General features: G+C 39.5%; 1 protein-coding gene across 2 annotated transcripts; it reads right to left on the reverse strand.

Annotated features, from left to right (window-relative positions):
• Window positions 1-77: 77 nt before the first annotated feature.
• On the reverse strand, window positions 78-16,683 carry LOC130569898 (calcium/calmodulin-dependent protein kinase kinase 2). Of its 2 annotated transcripts, XM_057359794.1 has the most exons (17): window positions 16,510-16,683; window positions 10,820-11,450; window positions 10,116-10,163; window positions 9,490-9,543; window positions 8,569-8,620; window positions 8,298-8,431; window positions 8,043-8,079; window positions 7,901-7,922; window positions 7,715-7,803; window positions 6,221-6,420; window positions 6,000-6,053; window positions 5,778-5,851; window positions 5,615-5,702; window positions 5,382-5,513; window positions 5,082-5,182; window positions 4,361-4,411; window positions 78-2,959 (listed from the first exon to the last, which is right to left on the reverse strand). In XM_057359794.1, exons 2-17 carry the CDS (start codon window positions 11,405-11,407, stop codon window positions 2,887-2,889), a joined length of 1,797 nt encoding a protein of 598 aa, XP_057215777.1. In that variant the 5' UTR covers window positions 11,408-11,450; window positions 16,510-16,683; the 3' UTR covers window positions 78-2,886. The 2 variants fall into 2 exon arrangements, with proteins under 2 accessions (XP_057215777.1, XP_057215778.1); XM_057359795.1 differs by lacking the exon at window positions 4,361-4,411 and having other exon boundaries at window positions 79-2,959; window positions 16,510-16,681.
• Between the last annotated feature and the right edge of the window lie 581 nt (window positions 16,684-17,264).

The raw sequence follows: 17,264 nt of genomic DNA on the forward strand, positions 1-17,264 counted from the left end.
TCAGATGGTACTTGTTAAGGAATATGAAGAGAAAATGAAGTTTACAGTAAGGACCCCAATGCCAAGAGAGGATTTAGGGAGACGTGATTGAGGATTTTATTGGTTTTATCTTTAGTGTCACAAAAACATCATATGACATGAAGTAAATGATAAATTTCTCATAATCTTGAGTTTTAAAATATACCCTTTATTTATGTTGTGAAAAGTGTATACACTTCCGAGACGCACGTACACGCCTGCACGGTAATCTGACGCCCCCTTGTGGTCAATCAGTGAAATGGTGAGTAACATTTAAAAATTCATAAAGGGTTAGTACACCAAAAGCTAAAATTCTATAATCATTTACGTACCCTCATCTAGGCCTTATTTCATATGTGGAACATAAAAAGAGATATTTAGGCACAATGTTGTTAGCTGCAACCAAAGTCCCCATAATGTTAATACAATACACACAAATAAGTATAGGCAACTTTAATTTATTCAAATAATTAACTGGATACAATATATAGAATGTTCAGCAGTGAGATCAGCAGATGTTGGAAAGAGTTCAAACATGCTTAAAAACAAACATGCTGTGTGAAATCAGGTGATAGTGATGGCATGCAGCTATGTAACATCCCTGTATACAGCCCTCTTAAAATGCCATCTTATGTGTGATGTGGGTGCAAACATTTATCGAGCCCTTTAAAGAAAAACTGGGCAGAAACTGTGAATATTTAAATATACTTAAATGTGATATTTAAATATACAGTACAGCATTCAATATAAACCTTTACAGTCTATCTATTCAACGCAATATGTGCAAGGTCAGTCTTTGAGAAAGTGGTGTAGACAGAAAACAAAAAATCAACTCCTCATTTGCAACAAAAGAAAATGGTTATGAAGGCCTCATCCTTCATTTAAAGTTTTCAATAAGCATGCGTCACATGGACTCCATCAATTAGACTTGTACTAAATAATCTAATATGCAAATTTAAATCTCCATATCTATATTCCTCTCCAATATTTTTTTTATATAATCTTAGTACACATTTATTTAAAAAGGGGGAAACGGTGCTCAGGTCCTGAATATATCATTTAAAGGTCTTCAAAATTAGTAAAAATGTCCAATATACTGGTCTTGTATAACCATCTTCTGTTCATCAGTGCACATGCATATTTATGTCAATAACACAGGTTTCCTTTAATTTTAAATATTAGACATCCAATATAACAAACACAAGACCAACCGACTGACAGTCCAAAACCGCACCATATACTTAGCTTTGTTATGCATAGCAATAGTATCTACACAAAAATTAAAATTTCAAAGTAAATAAAAGCTTACAAACCAACTAAACACTATCAAATACAGCAGTTTCACGTGCAGTAAAGAAAAAAAGTGAAAAAAACAAAACAAACGTATAGAGTTACGGTGAAACAACAACATACATTCAATCTATTTGTGCAGAAACTCTCTTGATACATGGAAGCATGAATCATGTTTTCAATTTCATAAGTGTCCAGCGGTGGAGAAGCACCAACACTGAGACAACAATGGCTAATTAGAGCAAACCAACAATCGTAGATTAAAAAACACAACAGATACATGACCATAGTGCACATTGAGAAAATCTCAACAGGGCTTTGGACTAGAACTGAGAATCGAGCTTAAACAAGTTACAATATTTTCTACCCTGTTTACAACATTTCATCTCCGATTCTACTTTATCTACAAATCTATCGTACCAAAAAACTCTACACGTGACTTATGCTACACTTACGAGTATGAAAATGTAAGGCATACATTTGTGTCCAAACAGACCGACTGACGAACATTGATTCCTTAAGTGAAAAGTCATGCATAGATTGCAGAAAATTATTGAAATTCTTCAAGAACCTTAGCGTATGTGTCTGATATAGAAATGTTGACAATCCACTCTGTTAATGACAACGTTTGAAATGCACTACTACGTTTTGGTAAATCTACATATGAAGTGAAAATACAGTGACTGTTGCCTGAAAAATCGACGCAATGCCCATTTTGGGCATTTTCTAAAGGTTACTTGTGCCCTAAGCAATTAACCTACAAGTTAAAAATATGAAAAACATGCTATGACCATAATTCCCTCATCTCTTAGATTTGGGCTTTGCTGTATTAAAAATAAAGAAATAGATAGGTTCAAGGTTTGGTCCCATCTACTATCTACAACGCAGACATTATAATACAAACAAAAAGCTCTGCAATGTAAGATACAAACACACACAAACAAACCTATCTGTATTTTCAGTTTTCACCCCGATTTATCTCCTTATCAATTTTAAAGAATTTAAAGGGAAAATATACACTTATTTAATAAATGTAACATTTCATACAAAGTTTGGGAAGCTTTTGTAGGACTGTGAAACCGAAAATCATTGCAGGTGGTCAGCTATTTCATCTTTTTCCAATTCATTACGTTAACCTGAAATTGTAAACACTGCAGTCAAGCTGCATGCGGACAAACCTAAGAAACTGTACAGTTCCTAAATTCTAAGAAATTCTTAGAATTTATACAACAGACTTTACAGTCCGTTTCACCTTCTGCCCGTTGCAGTGGCGCCCCCTAGCTGAAGTAGAGGAGTAAAACAGAGTCTCCATACCAGAGAGGAGTGTAAAGACAAGCAAACGCTCACACACAGAGAGAAAAGCAGGTCCTGAGAGACAGAGCAGAGACCTGGGCGGACAGATACAATGCATGCTGCTGAGGACCGTACAAATGCATGCATGGAGTGGGTGGGCACCCTCCACATCAACAACCCAGGGGAAAACAGGGCCGTTTGATTTCCGTCCATGCCCCGAGTTCCTATCCTTCCGGATGCCATAACTGGCCCCTCGCTGCGTTGCGAGTGAAACACCCACAAGTATCAGGAAAGAACTTCATCCTCGCCTACGAAGGGCAGGTCCATGCTCCGCATGCCTTCCTCGCTCTCTTGTTTCCTAGGAAACAGACAAAACGTGGTGTTTTAAAATAACTGCACATTCCAAGCGTGTCAACCTGTCTACAGCAATGCAGACTGTTGTTAAGTTGGGCTCGTACTGTTAGGCAGCTGGGAAAATGAAGTCAGCGCGGGGTGGGGGGGCTGACATGGCATTGCATCAGTCGTATGCTCGTATCTATGTCTTTGCGAGGGGGCTGGAAACTGCAGTTCAGCATGCAAACGTCTCCGGCAAACTAATTCGGTTGTTTGGAAGTCCTCGTAGAAATGACCATGGTCAGGCAAACCACTGGCCAGCCAATCAGGATGCTCCTCCTCATTAGCATTGAGAGGAAATTGCTGACATGCAGGACCTGGAAAACCCATCCTGAACTGGCCGTGAATTTATAGGACACACAAGTAGAGGTTGTGCTTAGTTTGTGTCATTTACAGGATGTAAAATATTGATGGATAAGATGCATAACCACATAATGCTTTCGGTCATTCTGACACATAGAAATAAAACTTCACCACAGTGAAGGAATCCAATGGGTGTTAGAAGTGACAAAAAGGAGAGAAAATAAAGTTTTAAATCACTCATATTAAAACAGACCAGGAGTGAGATCTGACTGAGGATAAGGGGAGAAGATGAGGAGTTTGAGAAGTTTGTCAAGTGGAGCGTTCCATGACATTTTGTTCATGAAATACCACAACCATCTGTTGTCTAGTTTTCAGTGTGGAGCGAAATAAAAGAACTGATCCTGCGAGCCTCCTATTTTTGACCAAACATGACATTCTGATCTGAAGTTTATAGATCAAATGATTTACACTTTTGAGTTCAAATCACCTAAATGTTTAGGTGACAGAAATAAATCATCCCATGCATCACCTGTCATTTTCCTTATTCCAGTAACTTACATATGAGCCTGGGGTTTTTTAAGTTCCCAAATTCTATGTAATTTTTGGGTAACAATCAAAACCACAACAGACAAAAATAGCAGAAAATTGAAAGAGTGTCAGAATGACCGATAATTCTTTTGTAGTGCAACCTCTGGACATGAACTCTGGTTCTGAATCTGTTGAAATAATAACATGCAAAATATAAATGCTTGATGAACAAAGTGTTATTTATAAAATGAAGTTTGTGTAGCTCAATACATACAGGAGGACTTTTAAGAGTTTTTAAATGTTTACATGCATAAAACACTTACTGTTTATTATATAACAAAGTGCAAGCTGAAACGCTTCTTCAACTCTGAGCCATTTGGATGAAAATTTCTCTTCATTTACAAAGCATGCTTAAAAACACCAAACCATTCATTTTAAGTGCAAACCATTCAAAATAGGCAAGACCATATTCTCCTACATATAATACGGGTGGAGGAGTGTGAACGGGTGAAGCACCAGGTCAGCAGAGCTTTACCTTTGGGTACTGAGATTGCGGCAGTTTTTCAAACTCCCTGCTCTCCCTTTTCTATAGGGCAGGAGAGATGCGAATACATGAGAATTCTTAGATCTAAGCGCTTCTAAAAAATAAGGCTAACAATAATCATAAGGGCTTACTAGACATTACAACAACCTCAAAAGGAATTTCTGGGTTAAAGTGTAACTTTGTCGATATATAAAGGGTTATATAAATAGTTCACCCAAAAAGGAAAATTTTGTCATCATTTACTCACCCTCTTGTCATTTCAAATCCGTATGACTTTCTTCCGCAGAACACAAAAAAAGATATTTTGAAGAACGTTGGTAACCAAACAACGGCGGTACCCATTCACTTCTATTCTATTTAACCCCCGTTTAATGTCGGTATGAACAATGTTTTCTCTGTGTTACCTCAAATGAAAAATTGTAGATGTTTATTTGTCACCAAAAGTCGGACATTGGGTAACAAATAAACTTGCATTTCGGTCCTGATATTGTGGATTAAAATGCTGTGCATTTACACTATCATCCTATCAACATTTAACACTACAGAGCGGGTTGAATATCTTCAAAGTTACACTTTAACAAAACGAATTGCGAAGTAGTAGTGTGGTATTTTCATGCTCCAATCAGACTACCAGCCGACTGACCAGTGAAACCACTGCAGAGGTCAAGACGTCTGTTGTAGTTAAAGCTTTCACCTAATGAGAAAGACTTACAATAGCATGTGTCCTGGTGCAGCGGGACTCCTGTCTTCCCTGCGGCCCCAATCAAACGGGTTCCCAAAAGAACGCTTGCGCAGCATAGTCCTTACCAAGATCTGCAGAAGAGCACACAGATAAAACATAAGCGACCGCTACACGCACAACCAACACAGCCACCAACAGGCATTGGTTTATAATCCATGCGAGTCATTATTTGGTTTAATAATTATTTTATAAGGTTATTAGTGTGGCATAAAGTACACATTCATAAAAAGAAAATGAGTGTAATAGGCCCCTAAGGGCCGGCATGCTCACCACGGTGGCCAGGCTGGGGATGTGCTTCACCGAGTTCTCCACTTCCTCCTCTGTCACTTCTATCAGGCTGCAGCAGTTGTCATCCTCCGGGGGGAGTGGCTCGGCACCGTGCCGCGTCACCCACGGGTGCACCTACAACAACAACAGAATTATTCCCGCTTTGATATTGAAAATTACCTCTATCTAGGCTTTGAGATCATCTATAAAAAGCTTTGGACTTGGTGATTTGTAACCTTGATTTGTGGCACCGTTATTCTGCTTTCAGGGTTCTTATCCAACATTTTGAGGAGGAGCTCCTTCAAGTCATCTGACATGTCTGCACTGTAATAAGGAGAAAAAAACTGTCAGGACTGTAAGAGCTGAGGAAGATCTTTGAAGGTCATGGGAAATACTCACTTCTCTGGAAATTCAACCGGCTGAGTCTTGATCTTCTGATGAAGGCTTAAAATACGCTCATCCATAAATGGACACTGTGACAAAATGACAGAGAGGGTGTCAAAAATCTTTTAATGTCAATCTGAACACAATTTGATTGAGCGCTGGTTTTAGAGAATTAAATCTTGGCTAATGCTTTACATTATTTCAACAAAAATATCAAAGTCAAAAACAGACGCGTACCACTCCAAAGATGAAACAATGTAAAGTGACTCCCATTGCCCATACATCCAGAGCCTATAATGCATAGAAATTCAATATAAAAAAAAAACACCACACAAATGTAAAGTATCTGTGTTCGAATCATACATTTTTAGAAGGTTCCGTAAACAATGACACTTCTATTTCAGAATATAACCAAGCTTTATTTTTCACTTTCACAGGTTTGGTAAATAGCTTTTGACCTTTCCAGAGAAGTTCTTGCGGGTCTCTGAGAGTGTTTCGGGGGCGAGGAATGCCGGCGTCCCAACTGTGCTGGTCAAGAGGGCATCAGCTCCTTCAAACTGGTTACTGACCCCAAAGTCAGCTATCTTAATGTGACCATCTTCACCCACGAGCAGGTTGGAAGGCTTGATGTCCCGATGAATTATTTTCTGATAATGTACTGTTGAGGAAGAAAAGCTGCTGTTATTCAATACATGCTGATTACTGTTCAATGACCATCTGATGGCAACTACACACAAAGCACGAACTCACAAAAAAATCTGATTGGCTGGCTTTAAAGGAACAGTTCACCCAAAAATGAAAATTCTGTCATCATTAACTCACCCTCGAGTTGTTCATTTCTTTGTTCCGTTTAACATAAATATAGATATTTGGAAAAATGCTTGTAACCAAACAGTTCTTGGCCACCATAGGCCCTTTTCACAATGACGTCACTTCCGCCTTTTCCCAAAGCAGTGTATCATAACATCCGTCTTGCAACAAACAAGAAGAAGAACTTCCGTTTTGCCGTCGCGCTGGAATTTAACAACAGTGGAAAAAAACTGACAGAACACGTATTCAAGTACTTATCCTAGCACCTTCGCTAACACAAAAAGAAAACAAAACACGTACCTTCATAATCAAACAGGTACTGTTCAACAAAGAATTTGTATCCTTTCTCTAGCTTTGATCTTGTCGTAGGCGAAAATTTGTCTGCAAGACCTTGTACATCATCTAGACGTATTGGTGGCAGATGTGCAAGGGACTTGGTAAACTCCATTCTGAGGCGCTAGCGGAAGAAAACTTCTTCTTCTTGAGTTTTACTGGCGGTTGGCAAACCAGCTTATAGTTGCGTTACCGCCACCTTATGAACTGGAGTGCTAGCGGAAGTAACGATACACTGCTTCGCGGCAGAACGGAAGATGCGTGACGTCATGTGAAAAGGGCGTATTGACTTCTATTGTAGGAAAAATATCTTTGCTCCGTTAACCACAAAAGAAGAAATTTTGAAGAATGTAGGAAAGCAAACAGTTCTGGGGCACTTTTGACTACCATTGTTTTTTTCCTACTATGGTAATCAATGGTGGTCAGTTGATAACATTCTTCCAAATATCTTTCTCTGTGTTCACCAGAACAAAGAAATGTATACAGATTTGGAACAACTTGAGGGTGAGTAAATGATGACAGAACTTTTATTTGTGGGTGAACTGTCCCTTTAACCACTTCTGAAGGTACTGATAGATTTTGTATTCGAAACAAAGTAGTGTTCTTTTAGAACCAGTAAAACCAAAAATCTGTTTGCTGTTCACTCATGCTAATAGTCAAAAGTGTAGCTATGCAAGACTAACGGGCACGATGCCATCAAGAAGATACAGCATCCTCTTTTCTATAGATGTACAAGCACATGTTGTCTTTAAACATCAATCACAAATATCGATCACACCCCCAAACGTCGGCTAAATTTTCCCACTCACGGTATTCCATTCCTCTCAGCAAATCCTGGAAGTAGAAGCGTGCTTGGTCCTCATCCAGGGGCTTATCAGTAGGAACCTCCATCACCGCTCTGCAAACACATGGGGAATGAGACACAGCTTCCCTAGCAGAGTGACACTAGCACAGCATGGGGCGGCGCTACAAACAGAAATAACACGCTTACTCACCCTCGCTTGACAAGCTCGAATACTGCAGAAGCAAACAGAGGAGTATTGTGAGTTACCTACCCGATTTCACATTTAGCATTAAAAAGAACAAATCGTGACTTTAGAATACCTGCCAAGAGAATAAGTATCTGGCCAGACTTACCCATGTACAGATGGTCCTCGCCTGGATCATCCAGAACCTGGAAAAACACCAAAATCCACTTTTTTATTTTCAGAAATAACACAATTTACCCTTAGAAATCTCATATTTCAATTCTTCTTTGACTAAGGCAGTCATTTAAAACACCTAAAAGTCAAGATAAATTATAGTGGGCTAAAATCTCTTATTTTTTAGAGACATACACAGGAGAGGTCGTAATAGCGCCGCCCTTTAGATGCATATAGGTAATACACCCACCTCCACAAGCTTGACCACATTAGGATGATCGAGTTTCTTGAGGATAGCGATCTCCTGGTAAACACGCTCCAAAGGCCCTTTGGGCTGAGGTGGACCCTCAGGGGCCAATTTTGCTCCGCGAGGAGGTGGTCTGCCTGTATAAACCGGCACAGAAATCACGTGTAAGCTTGAAGTACTTGACAGCTGATGAAACTGCGCCCCCAACCTCACACGCATAGACACTGTATCAAACCCCGCTGAGCGTTCCATCTGCTTTAAAGCGGACACTTACGCGGGAACCCGGCCTGTCTCATCAGCCGTTTCTTGGACAGCACTTTCATGGCCTGTGGAGAACAGTGAGAATGAAGGAGTGAAAGCAGATAGCCAGTATCATTTCTGTGGCTGGGTGACATATGCAACATTCTGCAATTGTACCAGAAAAACTGGGATCATACGCAAAAACATATAAAGGAAAAACTCATTTTGCCATAATTATTAAAGGAACAGTTCACCCAAAAATGTGTCATCATTTACTCACCCTCAAGTTGTTCCAAATCTGTATAAATTACTTTGTTTTGATGAACACAGAGAAAGATATTTGGAAGAATGCTTGTAACCAAACCGTTCTTGTCCACCAATAAAAAAATGCTTTATGCATTTTTTGTTCTGTTGAACACAAAGAAGATATTTTGAAGAATGTAGGAAAGCAAACCGTTCTGGGGCACTTTTGTCATTTTTCCTACAATGGTAGTCCATGGTGGCCAAGAACTGTTTGGTTGCAAGCATTCTTCCAAATATCTTTCTCTGTGTTCATCAGAACAAAGAAATTTATATAGACTTGGAACAACTCAAGGGTGAGTAAACGATGACAAGATTTTTAGTTTTGGGTAAACTGTCTCTTAACCAATGCCAATAATTTCAATATGGCCACCCATCAAGATTTTTTATAGATTAAAGGTCTGATCTGTATGTTTATCTATCAGTAATTACAAAAATACAGCAGTGCAATATGCAAAGCAATAGAAACATCTATGAAAATATCCATCCATCAGAAGACCAATCAGTGGCCATTAGGATCGTTGCCAAGGGTGACAAAGACACTTCTGAATCACATTATTTACGATAAAATTCGACTAATTGTTTTTCTGCACAAAGCCTGAGGTGTGTGTTTGCGTGTGAGAGAGAGATTATGACACCATGTTGCATCACTTACATAGTAGGTATTGTCATCCTCATTGTACGCCAGCTTGACAACTCCATAGGAGCCCTTCAGCAGGAAGACAAGGTGTGTCAGACGAGATTTAAATAGCAATGCAAACACACTGAGATATATGCAAAGATGCCGGGATACAGGAGCCTAAAGTGGGCATGCATTAGTGTTGTTCGATTAACTAGAGGACATGTAAATCAAAGCAGGCCAGTGGGCAACAGCCGGTCTAAGCTCCAAAGACAGGCGTAATTCTAGCTCTGTTCTCTCTCCGTCTCAAACTAACACAACTAGCACACAAACAGGTCCCAGCTGGGAGAGCAGATTGCCGTTCCAGCAGGGAATCCAACCCTCAGACACAGAGATGAGAGGAGAGCAGGAATCTCCCAAGCTGACAGCTTTCCCTGCCCTCGACACGAGATGAAGCTTAGTGGTACACCAACAGTGAAAACACAACTGCTCCTTTAATATCTGTATATATCTGAAAATGACTCACTTATTCCGACTGAAGGCACTTCAAAGAATATAATAGCACTACCAAGGTCCAATGCCCAAAACGACACAGTAAATCATTGCTTGCGCTCTTCAGGAGGAAATGATTTGTGTAAATAATAAATAAATAATTAACGCACCTTTCCGATCTCATCTTTCAGCTTGTACTGGTTGAGCTGCACGCAATCCTTAAAAAAAAGATGAAAACAACATCAAGCAAAGACATTGAGATATTGGGCTAACTTAGTACTGTGTGATGACAGAACACAGCCAATGCAAATTCGATTTTTTTATCAAGAATGATGCTTCCAACATGTGTATAAAATCAAAAGCACAAAAATACTAGAGGGAATATTTCGTGAGATTAAGCTAAGTGAGACGATTCGTTCTGATTTCACATTGGGACTAGTGGAAGAGAGCAGAAGCATCTAGGGGAACGATCTTGACAAGCGCTATTAAGGGAAGGTAATTGTTCCTGTCTTTCACCTTACCTTACATACACTGTCAACCTTGACTGTGCAGACTTGCAGAGAATGAAGAAAAATAAAAGTTCTTCTCAAAAGGATTTTCTGAACCATTCTCACACACTTCTCTTTATTATCTCAGGTCACAGTTTGATATGATTTTTGAGTCAATTATGGCACAATTATATAATATGACATAATTGTTAGGCACACTGGGAACAATGGTGTCGTTCAGACAAATGAGTTTTGAAAAACAGCTTCCGTTCAATTTTCTATCCTTTAAACTGAGATAATTTGTCACTTTTATTTTTGCTCCAAAAAGGGAGTTCCGTACACTTCAAAGAACACTAAACCCACGACTGTCAACTCTGGCCCCCTACCTGCAGGTCTGTAATGGAGACACGATGAGACTCCACGGTCGGTCTTCGAGGGAGGCGTGGAGATGAGTGCGGAGAGGTGATCGGCGAATAGGGCAGTGACGGGTAGATATAACGTCCGTTGAGCCCAGGTGAACCGCAGGGCGACGAAAGCGTCTGCGAGCGTTCCTGCAGCGAGAGCTTCCGGTCGGAAAGGCTGAGTCTTCCTCTGTGCTCCTGTGGTTCTGGGAAAAGTGCTACCGGACGGCCAACCGTGTGGGATAGAAGATCGCAGGAGGCCACGCGGAAGGGCGGAACCGGAATTGTCGATGTCGGTTCAGGTGTTTCCGAACTATCCATGTCCTCTACTTCCTCTTCCTCTCCGCCCTCCTGCCCAGAGCTACCGCTGGGCTCGTATTCCGTCACCACAATCATGGATTCCATCTCGAAGTTGCAGGGGCTCAGATGCTCGACTGGGGAAGGGAACGCGGCACAGCTCCGCAGCAGGTCGGGAAGTGGCTGATTGGGCAGCTGTACCGAGGGAAGGGGCAGAGCATGGCCGAGAGCGCTGGGGGGATCAGAAGAAGACCAGGAGGAGACACAGGGAAACATAGTGTCCTTCCCAAACACCTCCCAGTAGCCCCTCCATCAACAACTTTAAAGAAAAACAGATGAATGAGTTACGTGTCGAACAACGTGTGCAAAATATCAACAAACTGACATTCCAGACAAGAGCATTTTAAAGAAATCTAAGTAAATAAAACTAAAAAAAATCTAATTACATTTTTTTAAATTAAACAAGTACACAAAAGATTAGTTTTCAAAATTGTTTTCTTACCCCAATTCGCAATAAATATATATAAATAAACATAAATCGCAATGATTTATGATTTTATGTCAGGTCAGATTCTACGGGAAATAATTTTATGTTTCAAACAGAGATGGCGATAGAGAGCCAAAACAAATGGCAATGTGCATATAAAGCACAGAGAGGCACTGAGGATTCTATTTTAACTGCTTCATATGATTAGTAAGCATATTCAGCTCCCTAGTGCTTTTGCCAGAATTTTATTCATTGATTTAGTTCAGCTTTTAATACTGTCAGGGTTGACATTTTATTAGATTGATTATTAAAGCATGATACCAATGAGCACCTTGTGTTATGGATTAAGGACTTTTTAACTGATCATCCTTAAAGAGTCTCTGCTCAAGGTACCATGTTAGAAGAGGTTATTTTGAACAAGGGAGTGCCCCAAGGCTGTGTGTTGTCTCCTACATTATTTTCTATGTATATAAATGAAATGCAGATTCGTGAAAGTAATGTTACCCTACTCAAGTATGCATACAACATGGCTATGGTTGGTCTTATGGTCAGAGGATAGGAGGATTTAGAGAGGGCTTTTTTTTCGAGCATATAGACCGCCTTGGCATGGTGTGAGGAAAGCGCTCTGTCACTAAATGCTTTAAAAACCAAGGAACTCGTCAGCACAAGGGAAGGGCAACCTACATGTCAGCCGGTCATAATTGGGGGCCAACATGTTGAGTTTGTGAAGAGCTTCAAATATCTAGGGATTATCCTAGACTGTTGCTTCAATTTTTATGAGCACACAGTTTACATCAATAAGAAGGCAACCCAAAGATTGTTTCTTTTAAGGAAACTAAATAGTTTCAAGTAAAAGAATCCTGAGGATGGTATACACCAGTCTGTTGGAAAGTATTATTTCCTATAACATCACCTGCTGGTACGGGCATCTGGGGGCTAGGAGCAAAAATAAGCTCACAAGGATCATAAATACGGCCAGCAAGATCATTTTGGACCCTCAGAGGCAGCTAGTGGAACTGTACACAAATCAGACAAGGAGTAAAGCCTCACAAGTAGCTCAGGACCTCCTCCACCCTCTTCAACATGAATTTGAAAAACTTCCTTTAGGAAGACGGTACAGGGTGGGTGACCATAGCAACTAGTAATACTTTTAAGAAATCTTTTATTCCATCTGCCATTATTTTATTAAATAAATGACCCGTAACACAGTCTAAGCTATAGGGTTTCAGTTTTAGTCTAAAATTTAAAATCTACACACTTATTATGTTGTAGGTGTCTGTAATCCATGGGGCAAAAAGCTTTTGTATGTCTTGTGTGTTTGCTGTATTGGACTGTGTAGTTAAGGGTATTTGTGGTATATGTTATTGTGAGGCTGAAGATGAATTTCCACGTGTGGAGTGGACAATAAAGAGTTTCAAAGTTACAGACTACATTTTAAAAGATTTTCATAAAGTACGAGTGGGAAATACACAGAAACAATTTTTACAATTTGTTATTAAGAAATTACAATGTAAAAATGTCCTGATATGAGCATGTGACCTCCGCTTCTAGGAACAAATTCACAATTCTTCAAAATCTTTACAGCAAAGAACTGCAGTTTGTCCAAATGTCCCAAAAAACAGCTTACCTATATGAAATGAAACACAACAATACAGCTAATAAGCTTAGGAATAAGACGTTCTGAGCATTACTCAAGCAAAGTCTGCTCTGAACGATTGCTCCTCTAAGCCTCCATGGCCTTGATTTACATGCAAAGAGCTGTAATGTTTTTGGCAGACCACAAGCAGATTCTCTGAACATTGAAAACTCTCTGTGTGTGTGTGGGAGAGGTGTGGGTCTCACAGAAAGAGAGAAATATAAGCAGGTACAATGAATGAAAAACATTCATTACTCGGAGGGGTTCAGAAAGGAGAACTTGTGTGGGCTGGCCTCATTTCTCATCTCGCAATGACCAAGAATTAACGCCGCCTGCTTTCCCTTCAGTTCACTGTTGTTTGCTTTATCTGCAATCAAATCTCAACCCATGTTTTTGCTGTAATATCTTCTCAGGGCTTTGTCCTCCATGTGTTTCTCTGTCAAAACACCCACACGGCTGGAGGACGGTGTACTTTCGTTCAAGAACATGATGGGAATTAAACATATTTTTCTAAGTGTTCCTCATATTTCACCCCTACTGCATTCATTTTCCAAGCTGTTAGCTTCCCGAGTCATTCACTAACCCTATCAGAATAGGATAATAAAATCTAAGCTTTTCAAGGTAAAAATGTCCTTTTCAAACTGGTCACCTTCCCAAACTAAAGAACAAATTCACATAACTGGTGTGGCCTTCACGTCCTCACATTTCTCAACAAAAAGACAGCCCAGCTGAGCACAGAGATGCCAGGCTTGTCCAGCTCATTTGTCAGGTCCTGATGCTGGGATAACCATAAAAGAGAGTGCTAAAACACAGAACGGTGTGGTGCCATTATTGAGCACAAAATTTAAGCAGCTTTCCAAAACTCATGCAATGCATTAGGATCTATCTGAGCATCTACACACATAAAAATCAGAAAGCATCACATCCTCTTTTCAGAAACAGGAAATGCACGTTCGATGTGGGCAAGATGTGGGCCTGACCGCAATGGTGAGCTATTTTAGTCTGAGAGCATTTTCTGCACTCCTTGCTGACCTACTTCGATCCTTGATGGATTGCAAACCTAGTGTTTCTCCTCAAGGTGTCCAAATTACCAAACACACACGCGCATCATTTGTCATGCAGGCTTGGAGTCACATGCAAAAGATGTTTGGACCCCCACTGATACAAACAGATCTACACTTTTCCATCGCTGTGATACAACAACTCCACACAGCCCTTACCTGAGCTGACCTCTCATTAGAAAACTCAGGATGTTGTGAAGAGACCAATCCTACCTTAGAAATGAACACACGGGGTAGGGTTTAACACACACATCGGTTGCCTCTATTATGAAGCGACGCACAGGGCATCCGGAGGAAACAGTGTCCACAGAGGATTGACCATGTGGGACCATCTGGAGTGCAGTATTCTTTGAAACATTAGCTTTAATAGGAAAAATACGTACTACTAATCTGTGGCAAAAAAAAAAAAAAAAACACGACAAAAGGAAACGGAAATAACCTGTGCAGAGTGCACTGGCCTACTGATAACCACGGCAAACCATTTAAATCAGAAATGCATTTGCAATTAGAATCTATGGAGATTAAAATACATATATTCATATATTTTACAAGGGATAGTTCACCCAAAAATAACAATTCTGTCATCATTTATTCACCCTCATGTCATAAATTAAAACATGTATGTGTCTCTTTTGTCTGTGGAACACAAAAGAAGATATTTTGAGAAATGTTTTTGTGGTTTTATATTATCCATGCAATGGAAGTCAAAGGGGGCCAATGTTGACTGTTCTTCAAAACATATTTTGCATTCCGCGGAAAAAGAAAGTCATACAGGTTTGGAATAATAACATATGTAAATTATGAAAGATTTCCCTTTTTGGGTGAGCTATCCCTTTAAAAGAATTATAACATAACAAAAACGCTATTTAAGCTGAAACAACTGTTCCAAGTGCATTACTGTATACAATTATTAGTTGTTTATACAATCTGAGGGGAAGGTTAAAAATATAGTTTCTCAAGTAATGCCACAAATGCTGTCCACAGTCTGTACTGGTAACATTTGAAAGAACTTTTCTGTTTAATTTGATTGTGCCATTACTGCAGCTGGTTGTATCTGACCTATCCTCCATATGAAATGAAAATGAATATCATTTTCGTAAATATTATTAAACTGATTTTGAAAATAGCCAACTTCCTTCAGTTCAGTAGAAACAATCCCATAGCAAGACTTCAAATGATACTTTCCAGTGGGAGAGCCCTACAGGGACCTGCTCATGTCACTCACTTCAAACAAGGCACATTATTTCAGACCCAAACATCCAAGTAACATAAAAACACAAGTGAGCTGACACAGCATATCATCTGTTAATCATACACTGTGTCTGTCCCTCTAGTCTATGATTTTTACGCATTACAATTAAAACCTGAAGCCATTCTATTATGCATGCATCCCCATTCATTAAAGCCATTTGAATTACAATTACAACACATACTGGCTAGTTAGCCTACCTAGACAGCTTTTTTGGACATTCCAAGCATTCCTTTGATAAAATGTTGTCTAGGTAGGCATCTATTTAGGTTTTAAAAACCCAGCCACCTTTCTGGAAACAAACAAATGCGAATGATTTCCATTACAAATACCGTTTGTATAAACCATTAGATGTTTACCAGTAAAACCATTACAAAATTCCTTTGGGATCTTATTCTAGTGGGATTTAAAGGTGTCTATTGGTTCCCATCCGTCAAATACCATCCCACCAATAGAAGCCAACACATAACCAGTAAAAAGCCACTATTGAAGCCATTAGTTTCCATTAAAACCAATACAGCCCCCATTATTGCCATTAAATCCACTAGACTTTCTGCGATGGTTTCTATCGCTTTCTCAACCGGACAGGGACTTTAAAGATCCTACTTATCGGGTGTCAAAAAAGGTCAAATGAAAATGAATTGAGGATGCTGAATTCTTTAGTAACTTGTGACACCTTGTTTGCAAATGACTGTATGCTTTTATCACCCGTTTGACAATTTTATTGCGTATTTATTTAGATAAATACTGATACTAGATTGCAGATCGGCTTCTCGTTTGAATAATATTTTAGGGTTGGGTGTTATTTTGCTAAAGCTGGCTAACGCGTCTCTTACGAAACAGATGTTTGGAAAATCCAGCAGAGGATTAATAAAATCATCGTGATCGAGCGCGTTCACGCACGTCGCGTTATAGCGGTATATGAAGCGAGGGTTGTCTGCTTACCTGCGCCGTGTGTAAAATGCTGCTGCTGCTGCTGTTGTTGAGGGGTATGTTGTTAGCTCTGGGGCAGTAATGGTAGCCTCTGTATGATATGGTATGATGATGTGCATGCAGCGGGAGACGGAGTTGGATCCGCTGTGTGAGTGTGGCACCCCCTCACGGACAAAATAGGAGCTGCGTCTCGTGCTGATGATGATATATTAGACAAGATCGCCAAGAGCCAGTGCGGTGACCCCGAAAAGGGAAAAATGGGGCGTGTATGATAGAAATATGTGTATTTGATGTCCTTTTATTTCCTTAATAATAATTTTAAGTAAAGATCAAAATATGATTGAGTTATTGTCTCAGTAAAATTCCCTCTATGTAAAAAAGTGGGCTGTTTGCATGCAAACCAACTGTTTCATAAATGACTATACATAAACTTTTAAAACATGTAATGCTTTAAAAACTCTAAAATGTATGTAAATTCACATTTTGTACTGGCAGCTACTGTTCATAATGTGAGTAATACCTCTTGTTCTTGGAGCAAGTATTTACGTTCCAAATGTAGGCATTTATTGCATGGATCGAAGAATCTAACCAACTAGCTTCAGCAAGTTGGTTTCAGTACTTTTGAGAACTAGCCTAAAGTTTCTGTTCATTATCACAATTATTTTAAAGTTTAACTTTTTTAGCAATGCTTTAACAATAATTGAGCTCAATTTTTTCTGAAAATGTGTTTGACAAATAACAAAACAAATATAAAAAAAAACTATACT

Source organism: Triplophysa rosa, linkage group LG19 (genome assembly GCF_024868665.1).
Source record: "Triplophysa rosa linkage group LG19, Trosa_1v2, whole genome shotgun sequence".
NCBI classification, from domain to species: Eukaryota; Metazoa; Chordata; class Actinopteri; order Cypriniformes; family Nemacheilidae; genus Triplophysa; species Triplophysa rosa.

Bases quoted from the DNA above. Each gene is read 5' to 3' on its own strand.
- LOC130569898 (XM_057359794.1), bottom strand. From the start codon at position 11,407: ATGTTTCCCTGTGTCTCCTCCTGGTCTTCTTCTGATCCCCCCAGCGCT. The intron at 7,804-7,900 runs GTGAGTAAGCGT...ATGTGTTTGCAG, and splicing joins TTCGAGCTTGTCAAGCGAGG to AGCGGTGATGGAGGTTCCTA. The intron at 6,421-7,714 runs GTGAGTGGGAAA...CTTCCTCAACAG, and splicing joins GCTGAGAGGAATGGAATACC to TACATTATCAGAAAATAATT.